The sequence below is a fragment of the Alternaria conjuncta genome (genome assembly GCF_024043145.1).
Source record: "Alternaria conjuncta strain BMP 0040 chromosome Unknown scaffold_1, whole genome shotgun sequence".
Classification (NCBI taxonomy): Eukaryota; Fungi; Ascomycota; class Dothideomycetes; order Pleosporales; family Pleosporaceae; genus Alternaria; species Alternaria conjuncta.
In genome coordinates, this window is record NW_026250090.1 from 560,878 (window position 1) to 584,657 (window position 23,780).

The 23,780-nt window shown below is 53.2% G+C and overlaps 7 protein-coding genes across 7 annotated transcripts; 3 read left to right on the top strand and 4 right to left on the bottom strand.

Moving 5' to 3' along the window:
- Nucleotides 1–2,914: 2,914 nt before the first annotated feature.
- On the bottom strand, nt 2,915–4,693 carry J4E85_000200 (uncharacterized protein; the record flags this gene model as incomplete). Its single annotated transcript, XM_051464493.1, has 3 exons — nt 2,915–3,744; nt 3,802–3,961; nt 4,658–4,693. The coding sequence occupies 3 exons, from the start codon at nt 4,691–4,693 to the stop codon at nt 2,915–2,917; spliced, it is 1,026 nt and encodes a 341-aa protein (XP_051331014.1).
- Nucleotides 4,694–5,571: 878 nt separating this feature from the next.
- On the bottom strand, nt 5,572–6,065 carry J4E85_000201 (uncharacterized protein; the record flags this gene model as incomplete). Its single annotated transcript, XM_051464494.1, has 2 exons — nt 5,572–5,943; nt 6,051–6,065. The coding sequence occupies 2 exons, from the start codon at nt 6,063–6,065 to the stop codon at nt 5,572–5,574; spliced, it is 387 nt and encodes a 128-aa protein (XP_051331015.1).
- An 828-nt stretch (nt 6,066–6,893) lies between these two features.
- Nucleotides 6,894–8,666, bottom strand: J4E85_000202 (uncharacterized protein; the record flags this gene model as incomplete). Its single annotated transcript, XM_051464495.1, has 2 exons — nt 6,894–8,103; nt 8,278–8,666. The coding sequence occupies 2 exons, from the start codon at nt 8,664–8,666 to the stop codon at nt 6,894–6,896; spliced, it is 1,599 nt and encodes a 532-aa protein (XP_051331016.1).
- A 792-nt stretch (nt 8,667–9,458) lies between these two features.
- On the bottom strand, nt 9,459–10,798 carry J4E85_000203 (uncharacterized protein; the record flags this gene model as incomplete). Its single annotated transcript, XM_051464496.1, has 4 exons — nt 9,459–9,835; nt 9,885–10,085; nt 10,137–10,296; nt 10,367–10,798. 4 exons carry the CDS (start codon nt 10,796–10,798, stop codon nt 9,459–9,461), a joined length of 1,170 nt encoding a protein of 389 aa, XP_051331017.1.
- A 1,557-nt stretch (nt 10,799–12,355) lies between these two features.
- On the top strand, nt 12,356–14,081 carry J4E85_000204 (uncharacterized protein; the record flags this gene model as incomplete). Its single annotated transcript, XM_051464497.1, has 3 exons — nt 12,356–12,535; nt 12,593–12,979; nt 13,047–14,081. 3 exons carry the CDS (start codon nt 12,356–12,358, stop codon nt 14,079–14,081), a joined length of 1,602 nt encoding a protein of 533 aa, XP_051331018.1.
- A 442-nt stretch (nt 14,082–14,523) lies between these two features.
- Nucleotides 14,524–15,515, top strand: J4E85_000205 (uncharacterized protein; the record flags this gene model as incomplete). The annotated part of the gene is made up of 4 exons (XM_051464498.1): nt 14,524–14,609; nt 14,840–14,896; nt 14,949–15,048; nt 15,096–15,515. The coding sequence occupies 4 exons, from the start codon at nt 14,524–14,526 to the stop codon at nt 15,513–15,515; spliced, it is 663 nt and encodes a 220-aa protein (XP_051331019.1).
- Nucleotides 15,516–16,382: 867 nt separating this feature from the next.
- Nucleotides 16,383–18,288, top strand: J4E85_000206 (uncharacterized protein; the record flags this gene model as incomplete). The annotated part of the gene is made up of 3 exons (XM_051464499.1): nt 16,383–16,784; nt 16,837–17,523; nt 17,572–18,288. 3 exons carry the CDS (start codon nt 16,383–16,385, stop codon nt 18,286–18,288), a joined length of 1,806 nt encoding a protein of 601 aa, XP_051331020.1.
- Between the last annotated feature and the right edge of the window lie 5,492 nt (nt 18,289–23,780).

Genomic DNA, 23,780 nt, shown 5'->3' on the forward strand with positions numbered 1-23,780 from the left:
ATACAGAGCTCGCTTATTGAAACTCACTGTTTACACAACTTCTCGTGGGAAGCAACAATCTTTTGGGATAACATGCGGCTCTCTTTCCAAACAAGTCACTTTGTACATGTATATCAGTACATAGCCACGAAGAGGCCGGTCCCAGCGCTTTCTAATCTCCCAACGAGCTGAGAGAATGCCCGATAGGGCTGAACGACCGACCCGTCAATACTTACACTAACGGAAACCTGCATGGAATGTTGATGGAAGCTTCACGTATCGGAGAGAGAGACGGTGAGACTGTAGGCTCAGTGAGGAGTATTGGAAGTGCCCTGTAGATTGCTGGATTGCTCGATACCTCCCCCCCACGCTTTTCCGAGCAAGCCAACTATGTAAACGCGTTTCTCGATCCTATGCCGGACTTTATTGCGTTCTTTTCACGCTGAGCTGTAAAGATTCTGCCTTGCGACAACATTGACATTGTTTCACGATCCAATAAGGCGGCTGTCACCCACGGATCGTTACACTAACGTGGCACTGCAACAGGGATGCATGTTCGTACACCGCGCCGGTGAGTTGAATCTTCCCCAGCGCTACAGTCAAGATCCTTACTGGCCATATCCTTGTCTATACATGCGTTTAAATTAGAGAGTATGACAAGAAACCCAACAAAACCTTACGACTTGAGGTCAAATGCCCGATTGGATTGTGGGGAAGTAAACTTGCCATGCAATCTTGCTTTTCATTACTAATTCCCTATAATCGTACACCATCTGCTTGAAAACTTCCAGTCTAGCTCAAGCGCCAAATGATCAGAAGTTCGTAGAAACCCCAGGCCGATCGCCTCTATGCATATTCAAATCCTCCATCTCCGCGACGCCATCCGGTACGTTTCCTTGAATTCTTGCATCAAGCTGCGGCGGAAGTAGAGGTTCATTGTGCAACTCAGCCGCTCCATGACCCGCACCATGAAAGCTATCAGTACCAAGCTCACTCATTGGACTCAGGGTCCCCGCACCATGCAGTTCAGCCGAGCGTGTAGAGCGTAGAGGTGCATTCGTGCCAAGTTCGCTGACGGGACTTCTCACTCCCTCGCTACGGAGATCAGTGCTGCTCATTCTGATAGTCGGACCGCCGGAAGGCGAATTTGCATGCCAGCCTTGCATTGTTGAAATTTGAGAGATGGGCGATGTGGGTGATGATAGGCTAGTCACGGCGTGTGAACTCAGCTCAGGGTATCGAGACTCCATGTTGCTTCCATGACGATGCGGTTCAGGTAGCTGTGCTGAACTATAGTATCGCGCGTTTTCGCTGCCTTCACTATGCATCTCTGGGGGTCTGAAGTAGCCTGTTTGGGGACGTGGCACTGATATATCCTCGCTGTGTAGCTCGGCTTTCGAGCGTTGGCGCATCGGTACACCGGCTCCCATCTCCGAGTATCGACCGAAGCTCGAATCATCCTGGATATTTGGCAATTTAGGCTTCGGGCTGGTGTTGCGAGAGGGCTCCCATATATCTGCTGGAGACGCCAGTGAAGATTGGCGTTTGCGACGGCGCATAAAGAGGAATATGAGGCCGATGATGAGCGCAATACCTACGGTACCGCCTGCTGCTGTACCAGCGATAGCGGTGGTACTGAGTGTAGGCGCAGCAGCGGCAGTGGCGGTAGATTGAGGTGCGGCTTTCGAGGTTGCAGTGATAGTGACATGCGAGTGGACAGTCACGCCATTTTGCCCCTTCGACGTAGATTCCGCGAGACCAGTGTCGTTCGGGAGCGGCGCTGGCCCAACTGATGTCGTTCCCCCTTCTGTTGTGGAGCTCGATGGCGTTGGAGACGCTGACAGTGATGGCTGGGAAGATGCGTCTGCCAATTGTCCTGTGTCTGTAGAAGTAGCGACCGATGTTACTGGGACTCCAGTGATGGTACTATCCGTAGAATCAATGGGTGCATCTCCTCCCGATTTTGTTGACGCGTGTGGATCACTGGTAGATGATAGCACAGTTACAGTAATTTTCGCAGTACTACTCGATGTTGTGTCCTTGAGCAAGTCCTTGTAGTTGAAATAGTCTTCGCTAGATATGAATCTGACGTTTTTATCCTCGCACGCTGCGAAGAATAGATTCACATAGTCTGCGGTCTCTTATTAGTATGTCTGGATCAAGTGTGTCGCGCACATTCGAGACTTACCTTGTCGGTCCGTCAAGCTTGGACATGCACCGAGAATACACGGACCAAACATGTTGAAGTGTATGGGGATAACGTCTGGAAGGCTACAAAAGCCAGCGAGGTTATCGGCGCAATTGCCATCGAGAAACTTGCCCTCGCCGACGAGACATTGCCTCTGGCACCAGTGTCAGTGACATAGTTTACCAGAATAGCTGCATGGCCAGTACAAGCAACTTACAGTACAGTCAGGAAGCGGTAGTGGTGGCTTCGGAGGCACACAGAATTGATCACGCGCTTGCGCCGCGACGATGCTGATCAGCAAGAATAGCACGTAAAGTATCATGTCGAACGTAAGCGTTGATGGCTAGATCGAGTCGAAGAAGAAGAAGCCCATCAAGAGCAGAAGAGATTCAGCCTTACTCGCTTTTAAGTGCAAACGCCCGCGATTGCTCTCTCACCTCTGACCTTCTCCACTGCCCAATCAGAGCACATGCCCTACCTCAACTCACACAAAACACCAACATAAACAATCTCAACGGCACTTGGCAAACGGCTAGCCACATAAAAGCCGCACTTGAGATTGTTCTGTACTACCGGTTCGCATGCACCGCCTAGTCCCGTACGACTTGGTCAACGGAGATAAGCCTAAACCTAGCTCGTCGCCCAACGGGCATCCGCAGGAGCTGCTACACGAGCCGCAAGGATATATTCCGAAGCAGTTCACCGGTAGAAACGAGGAGATATCAATAAAACCCAAAACACGCAATCTCAAAATGCACCTCCCCGGTTGTGGCGTGGCTCCAGATCCCCATTTCTCTCCCACTCATCCCGCTGCATCCGTTCAAACTGTGCTCGCGATTCCCTGTCCTGGCGTATGTCGATGGAGTCATCGCCGTAGCTAGGTCGGCGTGCGCTGTACTCGCTCGCTGAGTCATCTTGCGTATTGCGCTGGCCCTGCATGACTTGACTGCCGCGAAGCTGGTTGTTGGGTAGCTCGAATTGATCGTTGTACGGCTTGTGACCGGGGTACCTGACGAACGTCGACATGGCGCAGTCTTCATCGGCTGTACCGTACTCGGGGATTGGGCTCTTAGGGGTTGTAGGGCTGAGGGGGAAGACAGTCGTGCTCCGCGGTGAGCCGACGAGTGTCGCGTCGTTGTAGGTGGATGCGGTACCGTGCCTTGATGCTGCGGCGTCGGAGCCTGTACTGTCGATCTCCTGGCGATCTGAGAAGTGACGGATTGATGAGTCGCTCATTAAGGTATTGATCCTCCTAGACACGCCGTCAGGGTTCATAGCGTCTAGCATCTGAGCGTTTTCGACGCGCAGCTTCTTGGCCTCCCTCTTTTTCTTCCACCAGAGCCACAGCAATGCGAAAACTATAGCAAGGACGAGAAGGGCGCCGATGACAATTCCCACAATGGATTGGACGTTGAGCTTGACACCGGCTGGAGCAGGCGCAGGATTCTTGGGGTCACTAGTCGTCGAGTCGGGTGCGGAAGGGAATGTGGCTGGAAGGTAGGGCTCCCATCGTTTCGGTATGTCGGTGAGCTCCTTGTCTACCTTCTTGCAGTGGTAAAAGAGACTATCAAGGAACTCTGTAGCGAAGTTAGTGGTGAACGACGTTAAGTTGTACTTCACAGAATACGACTTACCTTCTCTGCCAATGTCACCATAGCAAGCGTCGAGAACGCACTGCTGGTTGAACTCTGTGTTGTGTTCAAGTGAGTTGCTGGCCTTGCAGATGCAGTCTAGATCGCCCATGACACATAACGCCTCGCCCTGTGGCTTTGTCGTCATGCATTTCTGTGGGATCTAGTATGTGTTAGCGAGTGTGTCGAAGGGTGCAAACGGTGGCGCATACTCCGCAGATTGGTATCTGCCCATCGGCCGGACCCGTCGGAGTTGGCATGACTGTAGCTGTCGAATTGGTGATTGTAGTGGTGAGTCGCGTCGTAGTAGTCTTCGAGGACGCCGCAGAAGTGGTCGCGCTTGTGGCCTGAGTCAGTGTACTCGGTTGAGTAGACGTACTAGGTTGAGAGCTCGTGGTGGTGGTGGACTGCGCAGTGGTAGAAGTGGAGACTGGGATATGCGGATTGTACTGAGCCCAGGCTCCAGTGAGATCGATCAAGGTCTTACCAATACAGCCTGAAGAGTACTGCTTAAGAAATACTAGCCGGTTGTGGGTTAGCTCTCTCACTCATTTTCTACTTTCCTTGGGGCGGGGGCACGGTACGCACGCCTTCTTTTGTCGTCACCGACCAATTCCCTCAATATGCAATCTGCGGAGAAGTACTGGTTGCGGCCAAACTCTTGTGTCTTATCACAGACGCATCCAAAATATCCAAGAGTGTCCCCGCTGTGGTTCTCGCAGTACAGCCATTTGTGCTCGTTATTCGGATTGTCGGGCTGGTCTGGGTACATTGTCCCTTCTGCTTCTTCCTGGCACTGTTTAGATATCTGAGCTAGTTAGCTGATCTGCAGCAAACAACATGGTAAAATTTCACATACTTCATATACAGGCGGTACATATCCAGGCAGGTCCATGGTGGGAGATGCTGGCGATGGTATATCGGAAGCGGAAACGGCATCAGGAGCAGGAGGAGTGTACCCTGAGGGGTTGTTGTTGTCCGCCATGTCTCAACTCTGCAGCGGTGAAGTTCTCAAGATGTGAAGAAAGATGTGATGAGAGATGTTTGTTGATTCACAACTTCCACGCCTGCCAACGTCCTCGTCTAGCCCCCTCAGTACGGTGAGGGAGCGCCGGTCAGGCGATCCGATGTCGGTGACCGAGCTGTCGTCAGAAACTTATCTATATACCCGTAGCGGCGATGCTTCACAGCCTTTCTAGAGTAAGTCCAGGGAATCGTGCGGTTGTAGTTGAGAAACTAAGGGCCGAAGGTGAGTGTACATCGGTGCTTGCGTGGCAGCAATCAATTGCATTTCGCTCGACTCCAAGAGTGCGCATTGGCGCATTGGGGTGAATGATGGCACCTCGGACTTTACTTGCGTGGCACGCAAACACGACGTTCGTTCAAGTCGCCGCACTCGGCGTGCTGGCAAACAGTCCTCGAACGCAAATACCTGTACAATCAGCCAATAACCATAACTATGGGCGTTCGAAACAGGAACAAGTACGAGCGGAATTCCGAGAAAGAAATCGTCGAATTAGGTAAGTTGATAGCTGGCAGCACTCCTCGATATGCCTCCAAATCGATAATCAGTCATATCCAAAGAGACCCCAGTGTGAACAAAAGAAACCTCGGTCTATAGCTTGTACGCGGATTCCTCGTCTTCTCGATCCGTCTTCGCATGGTATACGCATCTCCGGCGGTCAAAAAGCCAAATTGCTCCATCTGGTATGCCGCCTCTTGCGCGTCCCATCTCCATCATCCCATCCAGCCTTGCTTGTTTCGACAACGCGTCTAGAACAAGCAGTCCAAGCAACAGCAGCACGCCAAACCAGCGCACAATCCCGCAAATAGACCGCCACCACCGCCATCAGCCCTCCTGTCGTCCTGGTAGTAGCCGCCCGGGGGCGGTGGGCCCTGCTGGTACTGCATCTGCTGGCCGTTGTATCCTCCTTGGGGAGGTCCGTATTGTCCTTGAGGAGGACCATACTGGCCCTGTGGCGGTCCGTAGGGGCCAGGCTGGCCTTGTTGGTAGGGGTTCGGGCTGCCGCCGTAGTAGTCGGGTTGGGCGCCGCCTTGGTTGTAGTATGAGGGCTGCATGCCGCCGGGGGCTGGGCCAGCATCTTGGTGCGCTGGTGGGGGATAGGCGGGTGGTGCGCCTTGGTCCTGAGAGAGGGTTAGCACGTGGTTGTGGTTGCGACTGGATTGGATAGGAGATGGGAATGTCGCGCGCATTGCGACAGGAGACGCTAGCGGATGCGAGGCAGACGTACGTATGGTTTAGACATGTTGGTAGTTTGCGAGGATTACAGAGAGTGTGGTGTAAGTGTGATGGACTCCTCGGAAGGCAAAAAGACTGTTACGTCGTTTACTGGGCGGCAAGGCTGGGTAATCTCTTCCAGCTGTCGATCGAACTTTGTTGGGGGGTTGTGCCAGGTGTGAATGGCGATCCTCCGGGAAAAGTGTGAAGAAGGAAGGAATGAAGGGTAAGTAGGGAAGGCAAGGTTTACTGGAGTAAAAGGAAGGAGCGACAAAGTGGTCAGAAGTACAAGTAGAATGCGGAGTTGATCACACACCAGATGTCGCGGCGTACGAAAGAGGGTGGCTGAGCAAACGTGGCGGACGGGCTAAGCCTTGTTCGGAATAGTCTCCATTCGATAGTCCACCGTGAGCGCGAATCGCTATACTCCCAAGGCTTGTGGTACCGTGTTATCCGTGATCATGCATATAGTCGGCTTCGCAGCTATTACAGTATTTCGTAGTCCTACTATATCAAGTACACATGGTAGATGCATGACTGCAAATGCGTGCAGCACTTTGCCTGGTGAGTAATCGTTGCAAAACAGCGGGTACATCCAGGGGACATGTCAGAAAGTCACAAATGTCACGCGTAAGAGGATGCGAATATGTAAGAAGAAGAGCGCAGCCAACGCGGGCCGCCAGAAACAAGTAATTCTCTCTCCTCCTCGTTGGGGCCATGCCTCCAACCCTAACGCCTCGTCCAGCAGATCCAGACTATAATACAATGCTCTACGTTCCACCCAACATCACCTGCCCGTCATCTCAATGGTATCATATCCACCACCTACGTCCCAGTAAAATAGCTCAGGATCCTTCTATGCCTGCACGTCCAGGCCCTCGTTCGCCGGTGCCTGTTGCATCTCCTCGTCCTTGCCCGGAATAATCAACTCCTCTTTTTGCTCGTCGTCAACAAATTTTCTCTCGCTAACGTGTTCTCCCTCCTTGGGGGCGACCCATTTATTTGTAGTGATCTTCTTCTGACCAGGCTCATGCTTATACAAGCAGCGCGCGTTAAGACACGGGTTGAACTTGCACATGATGGCACTGTGTCCAAACTTGCAGCCCTCGACAGCGCAGTCGGCGCCGTTGTGACAAGGCTTTGATGTGGGATGCTTGTAGGGGCACGACGAGGGATCACGGCAGTTGGGCCAGAAGGCGCACTCCTGCTCTGATTGGAACTTCTGTCGCTGCGCAGGCGATGGGTGCTTGCCGACACACTTCTTGTTCTTGCATGCCGCACCGAAGTCGCACGTATCGTTCATGTCGACCGGGGTTCCGGGAATCGCAGCGGGCGACTGGTGAACGAAGTGGCAGTCGGGGTTGCTGCATCGCAAGTTGAACTTGCACATGGTGGACGAGGGATCTGGGCGGCCGGAAGGCAGTTCGACGTCCATACCGCTGCCGCTCTCTCCAGCTGGACCATCTGCCATCGTTTCGTCCTCGCCTTCCTTCTTGGTGAAAGTCTTAGCATTCGGGTTCATGCCTCTGCCGCCCTGGTGTGACCGGTCTATGCGTTGATGTAACGGCTTCTTAGGTCCGCGGTTGTTGCCATTGAAATTGGGGTTGACGAAGCCGGTTGGTTGGCCACCGGAGAAAATCTGCTGCATCATCTGTGCCTGCTGCTCGTACATCTGCATCAGGGCCATTTGCTGTTGCGGGTTCAGGCCAATGCCAGGCATGCCATTCTGACCACCCATTCCCGGCATAGGCATTCCTGGCATACCGCCCATACCCATACCGTTCATGTTGTTCTGGCCCATGTTCATGTTGGCGTTGCCCATACCGCGGCCGTTTGCCATTGCCTCGATTCCGCGTCCGATGTTCTGGCCCCGTGGGCCTTTTGGCGGATCGCGGGCGTGCGCGTTCACACGACCAACTCCACCGCCGGCGCCACGTACGCGATGTAACACCGACTCGCTGTTGCGGTCCATGTTCTTATTAAGTTGGTTGAGCATCCGGCCGCCTCGTGCTGGACGTGCTGCTTGGGCACCGCTGCCGTTGCGCATAGCCTTGGGGCCTGTAGGACTGTTTGCGGTTAGAATCTGCAGGTTTTGATACGAGGAACGTGAGCGCAGAGGAGCCACGGCAAGCTTCGACGTCGCCTTGATTTGGCATGCGCGTGATTGCGCGATCTCCTTGCAGTTTTTCCACGGTTGTGGAGCTGCCCTAAAGGGGCGGGAAAGTGGAGGGTTCACATACATATTGCCTTGTCCTTCTGACGCGCCTTCCATATCTGTATCTTGCGCAGCTGCCGAGTTGTCGTTTGAGGTGCTGTCCATCTGGTTCTCGATTGACTGTGTGACCTGCGCGTTGCCGCCGCTCGACTGCTTGAGGTGCTCGATCTGCTCGAATAACCACTGCGCAAACTGCTGTGTCTCTGTGTTCTCCGGGCCCAGGTCGAGCAGATCATTTGACAGTTCTGATGCGACCTGCGCTTCGTTCTTGTCGTTGGCCAGCATAAGGAGGATGTACTCGAAGAGCGTCGTGTCTTCGCCGCCCGTCGTCCACCCAAACTCGGCGAGCTTGGGCTGGACTACCTGCTGCAGCTGCATCGCCAGCGGCGACTCGCTCGAGAAATCGACAGCCATGGTGAAGGCAGGCGTTGGTTGATGGGCTTGTCGCGTGAATTCGAGGTTGGCGGTGGGTGGAAAACAAAGGGAGCGACGAGGAACGCGACTTTTGTGACGTGTGACGTAAGGCTATCGCGGGTACGGAGTGCGACGGTCGTAAGAGATGTGTCGTCAGTCGTGAAGATGGGTGCGCGTCAAGTGCAGTGGGTTGGAGCGTGGGTTGTGGAGAAGGAAGCAATTGTCTCGGAGCGCCTGCTCAAGTTCTGCGCAATCAAAGCTCGGCACTTGCCGCTGCCACTAGCGCCTCGCGGTGCGTCTTGTTCCATCGCCCGCCTTCTTCGCCACCCGATTATAGATCAGGATGTGCTCTATGGGGTTGTTCTAACAGCACCCGGAGACATTGTATGGTGGATCAAAGCGGCTCGTAGCTGCTTTGTAGCGCAGCTGGTTCAAACCCCTAGACCGTGTTGCCGGTAGTAGGTCACTGACAGCTGTGTCCTTGTCATAATAATCAGAGTCACTGTTAGATACAGACAGACATTTGCAGTGCATGTTTTATTTGGAGACGAGTAAGATGTTGCATCACCTCTGCCAATAGTGAGAACAGAAGTAACACGCGCCGGCGATCAAAGAGAGGCTCTCTTTGACATTCAATGATAGGTGATCGTGTTTTTCAACAGTCGTGGACCAACTCATGGTCATCGTTCTCGAAAGACAGTACAACGTAATACTGTTCACTAAATACTCCAATTAGACTGTCACAGCATCTAGAGCGCTTATCAAGAGATTCATGTATTCAGCCGATCAAGATCACGCATGCGACTGCTCAAACTTGAGGCGTGCCTCTTCCATGCGCTCATCTTCTTCCATCCGAAGCCTCTGTTGCTCGCGTAGTTCATCTGTGATAAGAACACCGGAGCCTGTTGTTCTGCGTTCTGGAAGCTGTTCCTCACTCTCATGCCCAGTCCTCGACATACTAATGTCTCCTGACATCTTCTCGCTGTTCTTGTCGCGATTTCTGGAACCGAGCATATTCCTCAAGCCATGACTCTTCGGCGCGTTTCCACTGGATCGATTAGGCGATTGTCGAACGTAGCCCTGTGTGTCGTAGGAGATACTGTCTGTTCGTCGGAAGCGGCTCTTTGGTACTGCAGACGCGAGCCCTGGACAGCAACCGATGATGATAGCTGACATCAAGTTAGCCGAGTAGAGTGTATTGAGATGCGTTGGACTTACCTGTCGAACATTCGATGATGGTCCACATGGTCAGCCACTTTGGATCTGGCGAGCGAGGCCTTCCATCCTGGCCAACCTGCACAATGCGGATAGTTGAGAACAGTATACAAACAAGGCCGGATGCGAATAGGAGACCGCAACCGATCTTCTTCGGATTTTCCATCTGCAGGTTCCAGATAAGCCTGATGGGTAGGAACATGACTGCCACTTGTCAGTACTAAGAATATGATCAAGTTACGCGTTTGAACACACCCATCATGTTGGTTACAGTATCCACTGCGTATGCATAATAGAGATTCGCAGTTTGCCGGCGTGTTTCGCTAGGCGATGAACATAGAATGCCCTCGCCCAAGAAACTCTTGGTGTCGTTGCAGGCTAGACCAGGGCCTGTAATGATGCACGTTGCCCATGTCTGTGCCCAGTTAGTCATGCTTGCTGGAGGCTATGTGCGTAAAGACAAAGCAACGTGAACTCTTACATACCACAACGCAAAAGATCAAGGTGAACCACCAGATCCAAAGGTACTTCTTGGGCATTCCAGACAACAGCTTCTTGTATAGTGCCAATAGTGAGAACTTAACAAACCAAAGACACGTCCAATATTCCATTCCGCTCTGCCACATGACTTTCGCGGCGAGAATAATGTCTTCCATCATGGTGGGCCATGGTGCAATGCGACCAGCTTGGAGAGCCTGGAGTCTGAAGAAAATGGGCGTAATGACGATGTAAAGAATGGTAAAAGCAAGATAGGCAGCGAATGCAATGTAAAGCAGGATGTCCTGTGCTTCAATGGGTTTGCGCCGCCAAATCTGAACACCGATCCGTGCGATGAAGACCGTCGATGTCATCGCCAGCATGGCGTAGTCTGTCCGGAGTAAATCATGCTGCGAGATCCAGTCAGCGCCCGTGGACATGGTTGCTGAGGCGTGTGTTTCCAGTTGTCGTTTAAACTCGCACAAAGAATAACAGAATCCTTGGGATACGTTCCTCGAAGCGTTTGTGTGTCGCGACAAGACCGTGCCGTTGAAGCTGTCAAGATGGAATGAACCTAGGATTCCGATCCACGAAGCCCGACACTCTGGATTAAAGCACTTCGGAGCTGGGATTTGCCAGGGATTACCCAAAGTACAGTGCGCGTAGGGGTGCAAAAGCCCGTAAGACGCATATGCAAATTGATTTACATGGGGGCCATCGCGTGTCGGAGTGTGGGTAAGGGTTAGACGGCGACTGGATTGCCCCGGTCCTCAGTTCCCGGTTCCTGGAATCTGGTATCCCGATCGTTTCCTCTTACGCGACGTCGCGCACTCTTTTCAAGAAGTCCGAAAGTAGTTGTGATGGCCTTATTCAAGTGTTGACGCGCACGTTTGGTGTTCCGTGGTGGACGTAAGTCAGCAAGCCCCCAAAACGCCTCCTGGCTAAATGACCCTTAGCTTAGGAGGTGCAGTTCTCCGCTCGCGCTATTCCTCGTCGTGTGTTGTTCGTATTTGCGCTACAGCGTCCGAAGCGGCACGGTGCCTGACGCGGACCTAGCGGACAGCATGCTTTTTCTGTCAATGCCGACATGTGCCTGGAGATTACCACCTGGCAGCGTGGATGGGGAGCAGGCTTCGGCGAGGCAAGCCACAAAGAGACTAGCATATCACATATTGGCTCACAGACTTTATCGTGGTGCGAACCTAAAAGGGAGACTTTGGACAGCCGTAGAAGTGGCTGCTCCTAGAAGTCTGCTCAGTGGTAAGTCGGATGAATGTAGTCAGCTGCCTCCTGGTCGATAGGTGCGGGTGCAAAGAGGTGTCTTGCGGTTGGCGGATGCCCGGATAGTAGTGTACAGCTGGCGTGGTGGTGGCGTATTGAACCGTCCCGTGGCAAAGATGAGAGAGCGGCACGGCTGGCTCCTGCCTCATCCACTCCCAACACGAACCGCGAACGCTTGCTTGGCAAGTGAATTCTTATGTCTTACTCCAGACGCTGCAAAGTGGAGACCATGAATCGCTGCAAGATTGAGGCACAGCAACCCAGCTCATCGGAAGCGATGCATCTACCCGCAGAGCCCTCGGAGAAAAAGAACAAAGATGTCTTTCATGCTTCCACCGATGTTGCGCTACGTCGAAATTGCCATGCAGCCACACCAGCTCCAGATGAATACCGCTATCAGCTACCATGCTATACTTTTGCCACGGCGCGCCTCACGTCAATAGACTAGTCTCTACCCCACAAACTTCGAGGTTACTGTCCACTAAGAATTTGACCGAACTGGCCGTTCCGCGTCGCTAGAGAGCTATAGACCCCGTCGGACAAGCACTGACAACACGTCCGTAGTAGTGTCCTTCGCGGCCTGGAACGAATATGGTAAACCTACTCCGAAGTACATTAAGTGCAGTGGCTCCCTGCAACTCAGTCAGTGAGCCACTCTCTCGGTACCAGCTATATACCACCGTCCGGCATCTTCCGCATACTGGCGAACAGGGAGCATGAAGTTTACGATAGCTACTTCGACAAGCGCCTTTGCAGCTTGCGTGCTGGCAAGTGGTTTTGAGCCTGACGACTTCAATGTCACCAAAGCGTTGCTGAACAACGGCTTCGATGTCACTGGTATTTCTGGTTTGGCAGTTCTGGCGGAACGATCTTCCTCCAGTGCTTGTTCGCTAGCTGTATGTTGATACACATTTTTGCATGTTGCTCAAGATCGATACTGACAAGAGGTATAGTGTGCAGCCCTAAGATTTTCCTTTGGTAACGGTACCGTGTTGTCGGAAGGAAGTGCAGGATACGACAGTTTCACCGGCGATTATTGGGCGGCTCAGCAAGCCGTTGTCAACCCGTTCTGTGTGTTCAAGCCTAGTAGTGTTTCGCAAGTCTCAACTGTTGTGCTCCTGTCCCGACTCACGCAATGCCCTTTCGCTGTGAAAGGAGGTGGACACGCTGCCTTTGCTGGTGGATCTAGCATTGAGGGAGGCATTACTATTGCCCTGGAGAAATTCACCGAAAAGACCCTATCTGCAGACAAGAAGATCGCCTCTGTTGGCTCAGGAAATCGCTGGGCGGACGTGTATCCATGGATTGAGCAGTATGGCCTTGAAGTTATTGGTGGTCGCGTATGTTGCTTCCCTTTCCTGTTTCTCTATAGCTCCCTACTGCCATGACTCTTCTAACAGTGCGCAGATCTCATCCGTCGGTGTGTCTGGATTAACTCTAGGAGGAGGCATCTCCCATTACGCGAACGCCCATGGATGGGCATGCGATAACATCGAGTCTTTCGAAGTGGTGACAGCCTCGGGCATTATTGTGGACGTGAGTGCCACCCAATCTCCAGATCTCTATTGGGCTCTCCGCGGTGGTGGCAACAACTTCGGTATCGTCACCAAGTTCAACATGAGAACTTTTGTTCAAGGTGAAATGTGGGGTGGGCAGCGCGCCCATACTGAGGATCAGTGGGATAAAGTGTACGAAGCATACTACAACTATGCCGTCAACGCAGGGAAGGACCCGAAACAAGCTCAGATCGTCTCCTTTGCGCTCCAGGGTGGTATGAAGATTGCAGCCGAGGACCTAGAGTACTCCGAACCCACGCCATGGCCAGCAGTTTTTGACGACTGGAAAGCCATCCCAGCGATCATCGACCAAACGGCCATTGCGAACATGTCGACGTTGGCCAACCAACTTGGTGCTGGGGCACCCGATGGCGTCCAAGAGACTTATTGGGACCGAACTTTCAAGGTGGATCGGGATATCTTCAAGGCGTTCATTGACATATTCTTCGAGATGGTGCCTGCGATTCAAGACGCTGCGGGCATCTTGCCCGTTCTCTCCTTCCAGGCAATCACCGTCCCTGCCATGGAGAAGATGCAACAGAACGGCGGTAACGCGCTCGGTCTTGACCCCAGCGATGGCCCAATCTTCATCTGTAATCTGGCTATCCTCTGGACAGACGTTGCGGATAATGCCCGGATCATGTCTTTCAGCAACAGCCTGTACGAGCGGCTTGTCGAGGAAGCGGCGAAGAAGGATCTCAATCACGACTACATCTATATGAACTACGCGTCGCCGTACCAAGATGTCATTGCTAGTTATGGGGCTGCCAACAAGCAAAGGTTGAAGAGCATCTCTGGCGAGTACGACCCAACGGGAGTCTTCCAGGTGCTCCAGCCAGGGTATTTTAAGCTCGAGGGAGCACCTTACGGAGCATTTCCTGCGTAGTGAAAATGTAGACAGTCAGCAATAGATGTACCATTAGTGTAATATGTAATCGACAGTTGCTCGACAACGCGTTGCCTTGCGCATGTCGCGCTCGTGAGCTCTTTCCCCATCAGTCGAATTGAGGTAGTTTTGGCACCGACCATCTCGAAGAGGCAGGACCACCAAAACAGTGCGACAGTATGCGCGACGTCAGTGTTCCGCCGATTAGCGCAAATTGCAAGGATCAGATGTCGAGTGAATGTCGAAGCTTCAGGTACTTGACGTCTGCGTGAGAATGCCAAGGCGCGCTAGTCCAAGCGTTTGCTGTAGCTGCCTCCAGTACTTTCCTGCCGGCTTGCGACCTTCCATCATCGACCACACCCGTCACTGTCACCCTCGACTTGTCACAGCTGCAAGTTTGAACCGTTTACCTCCATACACGATACCCAACTAGACGACAACCATGTCTCGCGGCGGCGGCACCACGCTCTACGTCACCGGCTTCGGCCACGGCACACGCGCTCGCGACCTTGCCTACGAGTTCGAACGGTATGTCTTCCAACGCCTCGCCCCAATCCGATCGCAATCGCATCGTCGTTCCGCATCGTAGCCCTCGATTCCACAGCCTTTGTACACTTCACGCGCCCCGGGTGTCGCGATCGCTGTTGCGCGGCGCAGCTTCCTCCTTCCCACAACACCCGTGCGCGTCGACGACGATCTGCACCTTCCGCCCTTCTTCCACACGCCCCTTCCAAACAAATGATCTGACAATCCTCAAGCTATGGCCGACTCGTCCGTTGCGACATCCCAGCGCCCCGTTCGGCTTCCTCTAGACTGTGAGTTGGCCCTCCCCGGTAGCAAACGACCCAGGCTCTAACAGGCCAGCAGCTTCGCCTTCGTCGAATACGAGTCTCGCCGTGACGCCGACGACGCGTACCACGAGATGCACAACAAGCGCATCGGCCGCGATGACTTGTTGAAGATCGAGGTATGTCCGAACCGCATAATGACGTGGGTCTGTCTAATCAGCTACAGTGGGCCCGTACGCCTCCTTCGGCATCATGGCGGTTTGACTCCGGCCGTGACCGTCCCCGTGGCGAGCGCTCTGAGCGTGGCGGCGACCGTGGCGACCGTTCCGACCGTGGTGGTGACCGTGCAGACCGAGGTGTTCGCTCTCCTCGCCGCCGCAGCACCTCTCCTCGTCGCGAGCGCGGAGCTTCTCCTCGCAAGGACGACCGCCGCGAGCGCGACTACGACCGCCGTGACCGCGACCGGTCAAGGAGCCCCATTGATGGCGACCGTGAGATGAAGGATGTCCGTGATCGCGAGGACGACCGTGGCGACCGTGACCGTGGCGATCGCGATGAGAGGCGCGAGCGTGAGCGCGAGGCTGACCCGGTCGGCGAAGTCCGCAAGAGTGAGGCAACCGACCCCTTCTACGACGAACTACTCTGATCACAAATACAGTCGACTCTCCTCCCCCTCCCGCTCACGAAGACCTGGACGTGGCTGAGTAGAGCCGAGTTGCGTTGCGTCTAGCAAGCAGCTTCCGGTTCACTGTCACTGTCTGCACAAGGCTAGTATTGACACGAGTGCTCAAATTGGTTCAAGCACGGTGTTTTGTTGCGAGGAAAATGGTTTCTGGGATTTTGTTACTTTCATAAGTGGAGGCTAGATTTACTTCTATGTCCTGCCACGACATTAATGCATTCAGCAGTCGAAAAGCTCGATTCGGATCTTCTTTGCGAACGGTTACGGCGACTTCCATTCGATTCGGACTTCTCGCCTTGTTTCGGTCGATCGGTCGATATCGATGCGGTTCGAGTTCCTTGCCTGTACACTATTCGGTCGGTCCGTAGTACCTCGAAGTCTTCCAACCTCACTTTCCCCCTTCGATCCCCGTTCCGAAATCACGTTCACGCAACTCCCCCGACGCCCCCACCCCGATGCGAAAATATACGATATTCAAGGTTTGTATACTTTGCGCCAGTAGATAGACTTGTTCTGCCGTGACAGTGACTTTATATGTATACGGTAGCTTGTGAAATACAACTTCTTGACAATTGAATCCCTCAGCGTGTAGCCTGTTATTAAGCTGTGTACCCGATGTCGTGGCTGATCTCTTGTGTGCACTGAATTGCTCGTGCATGGTATGGCCTGTGTAGGGCTGAATCAATGACGGCAGCAGCCATCGATTGCGGAGAGGAAGCGGCCCAAGCTCGGACATTTTCCCGCAGGAACATCAATTGAACTTCCCAATGCACCTTGTTGGTCGTCGTCGCAACGCCCATCCAATCGATCTTGCGACCAATTGAACCGGCAATGCGGCTCCAGAATGTCTCGCAGAAGACGTTGAAGACCGTTGCCGCGCGCCCCGCGCTTGCATCCCACACGCCATCCCCATTGCATCCGTATCGGCCACTTCTCGCATCATCACAACGTCTGCTCCTCCGTTCCACGGCACAATGCGCCGTTCGCTACCAGTCCTCGTACCCTGAGCGGATAGCCATTCTCGGCGGTGGCATAGCGGGGTTGACGAGCGCCCACTTCATCGCGAAGGAGTTCCCACAGACTAAAGTGGTGGTGTTTGAGGCGGGGAAGGACACGGGTGGCTGGATCAAGAGTCGACGAGTCGACGTTGTGGATTCAGAGGGAAAGAATGGGAATGTGCTGTTCGAATTGGGCCCGAGGACATTGAGAAACGCAACTGTCACTGCAGGACTGGTAAGTCGAACATGTCTAAACCATGGTGGCATTGCTAATGGAGTGTGTATAGGTACAAGAACTCGGTCTCGTTGACGACATCACATACACGAGGCGCAGCGAACCCGGCGCAAAGAACCGCTTCATTTACTATCCTGACCAGCTCAACCGCCTTCCCTCTCCACCACCCACCTTCGCAGACTTCTTTACATTATGGCGGACTGGCATACTGAAGGGTATATTGGGTGCGATCACAGAACCATTGAGGCCAAAGCGGCCGGACTCCCTGACGGATGAGACAATTGGCTCGTGGCTCGCACGAAGGGTGGATAAGAGGATAGCGGACAATCTTGTCTCAGCGGTATTCCACGGCATATATGCCGGCGATATCAATCAGCTGAGCGCTAAGACGTTGTTTAATACGGGTTGGGAATTGGAGGCGCGATACGGCAGTGCTATTGGAGGCTGGTTCCGCATGCAAAATGAACACGGACAATCGCAGCCGGTCACACTCGTCCACCCACATGATCGGGAAGTAGCGAAAGCTATGAACGAGGAGATTGATCTGGAACTCGACTTTGCGAAGAACCTGAAGGATTCCGCTATGTTTTCCTTCAGAAACGGATTGCAGCAGATGGTTCGAGCATTAGTGGATGCTGTGGAGGCGAAAGGTAACATTGAGATCAGAACAGAGTCGCCCATTCAGACTTTCAAGCCTCTCAATGAGAACGGGAAGTTGGGTGTCGAGGTTGTCTCTGGGGTACGTTCATCGTCTTCAGTTAGAACCGCAAGTACTGACAGTATACAGACTGAAGGCTCAACATCAACTGAATCATTCGATCTCGCCATCTCCACCCTCAAGAACGACGAGATTACCCCCTTCGCCACAGTCATGACAGTAAACCTCTACTTCCCCAATCCAAACCTTCTCCCTTATGAAGGTTTCGGCTACCTCATCCCACAAGGAATTCCATTCGAGCAAAACCCCGAGCGCGCTCTTGGCGTAATCTGGGACTCCTCTGCTGTTAAAGGTCAAGACACAGCTAGCGGCACAAAACTCACAGTCATGATGGGCGGCCACTGGTGGGACGGCTGGAAGGGGTTTCCCACGGAGGAAGAAGGTCTAGAAATGGCGAGGAGCGTTATTAAGCGACACCTTAACATTACCGACGAACCCACCGCCCACATCGCAAACCTCTCACGCGACTGCATTCCTCAATACACACTCGGCTACGATGAACGCCTCAAGCAATTCGCGCAAGGCATGTCCAACGAGTTCAAGGGCCGGTTACGCGTTGTAGGCGCCCAGTTCAATGGCGTTAGTGTAAACGATATCATCGCCGCGTCTTGGCAGGTGGCGAGGAGTTTGAGGGGAGAGGGCTGGAAGGGACGCAGTTGTGGACTGGACAGGATTATGGATGAGAGGGAGTGGGTGATTGTGCCTGCTAAAGAGATGGCGTATGTTAAGAAAGAGGTACGTGTTGGAGACTCTGGCATGGGTCGCAGAGGCGATGGTGGGGTGTAAAACTCTTGGAAGAGCGATGGCGTGTATATAGGGTCGCTGAGTAGTGAGACTAAGGGGTAAAAGCATGAAAATGTACAATATTGACCCGTTAGCCGGACTGGTCTGGTCCTCACGCCTCTAAGAAGTGACGTATCTCCGAGTATGGCGGTCGCGCACAGCGATCGAATTTCCGCCCTAGATGTATCTCCTACTATCGATGCGCCGGAAGTCGAGCCTTGGACCTGAGCTTCTGTCGGACGGCAGCATTGACGCACGACCTGCATGGGATGATTAGGAGTGCTGAGCCTTCCACTACGACCACACGATTCTGATGGTGAACGTCTTCTGCTGAGCTCTAAATACCCCGCTCCTGCAAGAATGCGGCGTGGTTGAACTCCAACTTAGCCATGTACACTCCAGGCTTTGTTTGAACCGGCTCATTTTCTTACACACAAATCGAGAACTTCGAACTCAAATAACGAAGCGTGCCCTTGTCAGCGCACTTCCAAATATCGTCTTATCGCCCTGGCTTCACGGTCGCCATGCCTCGTTGCACTCCCTGCACTGCGTTCGCGGACTTCGCGGAAGTGCCGCCGGCGCCTCAACTTGATCGTAAATGGTCATCAAGAGCAGAGGTGATTGATTCGGCGCGCGCTGGCTGTGATCTTTGTACGCTGTGTTGGCAATACGCCGATGTGTGGGCTTCGGAGGAAGAGTATCTGAAAATACCGATGCGGCTTCATCGGTTCCACGGTACGAACGAGAGAATCGGACTAGTACCCTTTATACTAGATACGGGTGGTTCTAGTCAACATATAGACGCCAACAAACTGCGCTATAAATCGCCTCCGTTGGAAGCAGAGGAAGATCCGATATCACAAGCTCGACAACTCCTCTCGCGGTGTCTTTCATCTCATGGCGGGTGTGGTAAGATAGAGGATGCTGGCCTTGATGAAGTAATCACGGGCAGCCAAGATTCTGCTGATCATTGCGGTACGAAGCGTTCTTTGCCGCGTCGACTGTTAGATCTTTCTCAAGGCTCTGATGTCCTCGTCATCGATGTAGAGGCGTGGATCCTTGACGGCACAATATCAGTAGCTGGATTGTCACAATACTGCACCTTGAGCTATCGTTGGGGAGACGCACCTCATGGCTGCGTGTTGGGAGCGCCTTTCCCACGCCAAATCAGCATCGAGATAGAAAGTATGCCACAGACCTTCAGAGACGCTATAGAGACAACTCGGAGGCTCGGAATCCGATTTCTGTGGATAGACGCACTGTGTATAGTTCAGCCTGATGCCTGCGGCGACGAAAAAGATTGGAACGCGGAAGGGCCTCGCATGGGTACCATATATCACAACGCCATATGCACTATCGCTGCCACTTCAGCCCACAATGCGACCAACGGTTTCCTTTTGAAAACGGGCAGTGAGCGGATTCGTGCCATTCCGTGCGAGGTCGTTCAGCATATGGATAATGGAGAAACGCGTACTCGCTGGTTGCAAACGTGTTTCACCGATTTCGACCGCGCGGTCACTTCTTCAGCTCTGAACAAGCGCGGGTGGGTCACTCAAGAGCAGTTTCTTTCACAACGTGTACTTCACTTCACGCTGCAAGGCGTAATTCTGGATTGTCGGAGTACCCTGAGACATGGCCACAGCTCCGTACTTGATGTATTCAGGAATCGTTCTCGCTCTCGGGACGTCCGTGAGTTGGTATTTGGCAAAATTAACCGATCTTGGACGGAATGGATGGAAGTCGTCGAACATTACTCAAAAACTGAGTTCACTAATCCTGGAGATCGGCTAGTTGCCCTATCATCGTTGGTCAGAGCCTTTGATCGTACTCTCGATCATGCCGAATTTTACTGCGCTGGTCACTGGAACCGTACCCTGCTATTTGATCTCGTGTGGATGAGGTCGTGCCTTCCAACCTCAGAAACGCCCAAACGCCTGAATATCGCTCCCACCTGGAGCTGGGCTTCTATTCAAGGAGAGATGTGGTTCCGGAGCGCGGACATACGAAACCGCAAGATGCTACTTGCGACCTCTTCAGCAGATGTATTGGATATCAAACTGGTTCCTTCCCAAAGTGACAATCCATATGGTAACATCAGAGAAGGAAGGATAAGGCTTGTTGCTCAAGTTGCAACTGTCTATATAGGGACTAAAAATGCAAGAATAGAAAATTCATTGACTGAAGATGGAGGGACGAAAGAAGCGCTTCATCTCCGGATTGAGAATCAAGGGAGCCAGTGGTACTCCGAGATATCCCGCTGGATTCATTGGGATGAATGGTATGGGAACAGGACAGAGGAGAAAGAGTACAAGGTTGTTCATTTTCAAACCATGCACTGGAGAGATGACAACTGGGGCGTCATTTTTGAATGGAATGCGCTCATTGTAGAGCAAGTACACGGGACGGAAAGTGAACCTACAGTGGGCGGTCGTATTCGCACATACCGCAGGATTGGTGTTTTGCGAGATATCCACTATACCAAGGATCACGAACGTCTGCTTGCTGAGGCGCCGACATACAACTACGGCAAAAGTGAGTTTAGCACGGAAACATTAGTGTTGGTATAGTGTAAGAGGAGAGTCGCTCGCTATGAATGGCAATTTTTGACAGACGCCTCTTTGCCTCTGGCGACATCTCATCTATATATGATTCCTCGTGGAACGTGTTTCACAGCCGACAACAGAAAAGGAGCTCACGACAGTATGCCTTGGCAGTGTGTTCGAGTACCGATGCACGAGATAGTAACTCATTTTGCGCAATGGGGCTAGCATTAGGCTAAAATATAAAATGAAACCAAAATATCGTAACTACGAGTTCAAAGTCGTTTGGGCTTCTAAAACAACATACTACAGACTCTTCGGCAGAATAATGGGTGTTGCTCGAGTAGCTACAACCAAGATCACAGACAAGACGATATCACTGCTTCCACCGAACCAAGCCCGTGCAACATATGAGAGCCTGTCTGCACTCCATGCAGTCCGCCGACCTCCTAGTGGTGAGAGGAGAGTGGCTCCGGGTCAGCAAGGATCAACAGAGAGTACAAGGCTATGTTCGAAAGAGCTCGTAAGGTAGTCATCTACGAATGAGTGTGTCCGCTCTCCACACGGATAGATATGTGCCGAACTTGTTCGATGTGATCTACATCGATGTGATGATAGAGTTTGAGCTAATGCATATCTCGATATGTAATCACTCGTGGAATGCACCAGACTACCTATCGGATCGGGTCGACCCGAACGAGATCGCAATAAGACCGGCATGGCATTCCAAGATACGGACCATATGTCTCTGTATAGACTGTGGTCTCACCGGTAGTGGACGTGATTGCTTTCTTGCCTGACTGACTTCCGGGTGTTCCCGTCGAAATGAGGCCAAGACGTTGCTGTAACTCTCCATTCCGGCGGAGAGGGCAGATCATGCACAACAGAAAGTTGCCAGTGGCACACGTTGCTGCGCCAAGGTGATCTACCCATCTTGGCGCGCCATTTCCGCGCTGTTGTACCACCCGAAGCATGTATCAGAGAAGGTCAGGAGGTGTCCGAGATGCTGCCGTGTGTGAGCTTGTCCAGTCTCGACGAAACCTTGATGGTAACAAGCACAGAGTCTTGTTAGCGGAAGCTTCTCTGCACCCTAGCACATCGTCAACGAGGCTGGTACCTGGGGGACAGTGGAATGTTGGGTCTTAGGCACTGGTCTAGTCGGGGCAATGCATGCAGTGCAAAGATAGTGGATGTCTTGTAGGCCACCGGAACGTCACTATATGTAGATGAATTGTTGAGCTTTGGAGCGGTGTTCACATTGCCTACCGCTGGGTTCGTTAGTCTCGTGCCTGTGGTTGTGTTGTGCTGCCTGCCAAGTGGCGGACGTTTCCTCCGTGTTAAGAATTCGTGAACGGCAATAGCGACGGGAAGTAAATCCCACCCGACGCACATATCGTCAATCTCGTGTAGATTGGCTGTCTGAATGATGAGCGGCACATGAACGAGTGCCAAGCGCGGAAAGCAATCCCTCCATGGTGCCAAGAGGCAGGCAATAAAAGCAAGTCGTCAAGAGTATTGCCAAGACTGGTGATCCGGCGGCGTGGAGGTAGTGGAACGCAAAGCAACGGCGGTCTCGGGGGACGTTTGTTTGGTACAGTGATCCGCGCAACTCGGTCCGTTGTACGGAGAATTAATGAAATGCGATCGACAACGCATCGAGTGCTGTCACTCTGTGTGTACAGCATAGAGAGTTTGTCCGGTCAAGAGTGAGTGCTGGGTCGTGACTTCCTTCCGAATTCGCCTACCCCACAAAAAGCACGAGCCGCACGTACATGGAGAAATAACGCATTCCGCTGCAAGACGTGTTGAACGCTCTGCGGTCGGAAGAAGAAACAACGACTACTGCAGGTGCAAGTGGGTGACAGTGGGGACATAACGGGATAGGAAACCAGTCGCTTGACTCCAAGTCTCAGCGGGACTCACCGCCAGAGTTGCGCGACGACGTCAGAGCACGTATGTACTGGCCAGGTTGCATCTGTCAGCTGTGCAAGTGAATGAGGCGAAGAGAGCCCGCTGCGTGGGAGGAGCAGGCCAACTCGTCCAATGGCGGTCGTTGACGCGAATCTTTTGCAAAGCAAAACCAAGCTGGGTCGCCGAACGTTTGGAGTGCGGTAGACGCATGTGTGCAACGCGATCAGGGTGCACATGGTCGCGATCGGGAGCCGTCTCAGCACGAGTCCCTGTCCAGAGCACTGCAGATGCTTGCAGATTGCATGAGGTGATACGAACCCCGCATTCAGTCTGGACAGTACTGGGGCCGATGGGCTCAGCGACGAGGGAACAAGTTATGCACGTAATTAAGCAACCTCGAGACCTTGGTGTCGTACTATACAGCTTGTGCCGGGAAGCAGAGAGGCGTGGTTCAGCTGGCGTTCCAACAGGCAATAGCGATGGCGGGGAAATGGCGTTGCAGCGGCTGGTGACCCCCACGATGTTCGCCTGTCGCGTTCGGCGGCAAAGGGCCGCCTAAGCTTTGGATTGACAGCGCCCTGAGCTGGGATCGAAGGGCAGCACCACGCTGGACTGTCGTCAGTTGACGTCGAGAGCTGCACGAGCAGCACATCTGCAACAGGAGCGAATATCGGTTCGGCGGACGCAGGACGTAGGGGCGCTCACGGCGTACGGACGACGGCATGCTGTCCTGGAAGCACATTGATGACTGCAGCAGCTCAGACCACATCCAAAGGCAGCTGCGGCATTTTCCCTCCAGACAGGCCAGACAAGGGAGACAAGGCCAGCATGATGCCCTCGTCTCTCCAGGGCCGTCGTGTGCATGGCGGAGGGTGCGAGGATGCGCTGCTGAATCCAGGCTGGCCGCCGCCAGTGGATGGGTGTCCAATGGTTCTGTTAGTAAAGGCAAGTGTGCATCCTGGCGGAAGGGCGGGTTGGTGCTAGAGGAGAGGCTCGTTTGGCCATGGTGGAGATGAAAGGGAAGGCCGTAAGCGGACAAGCCGG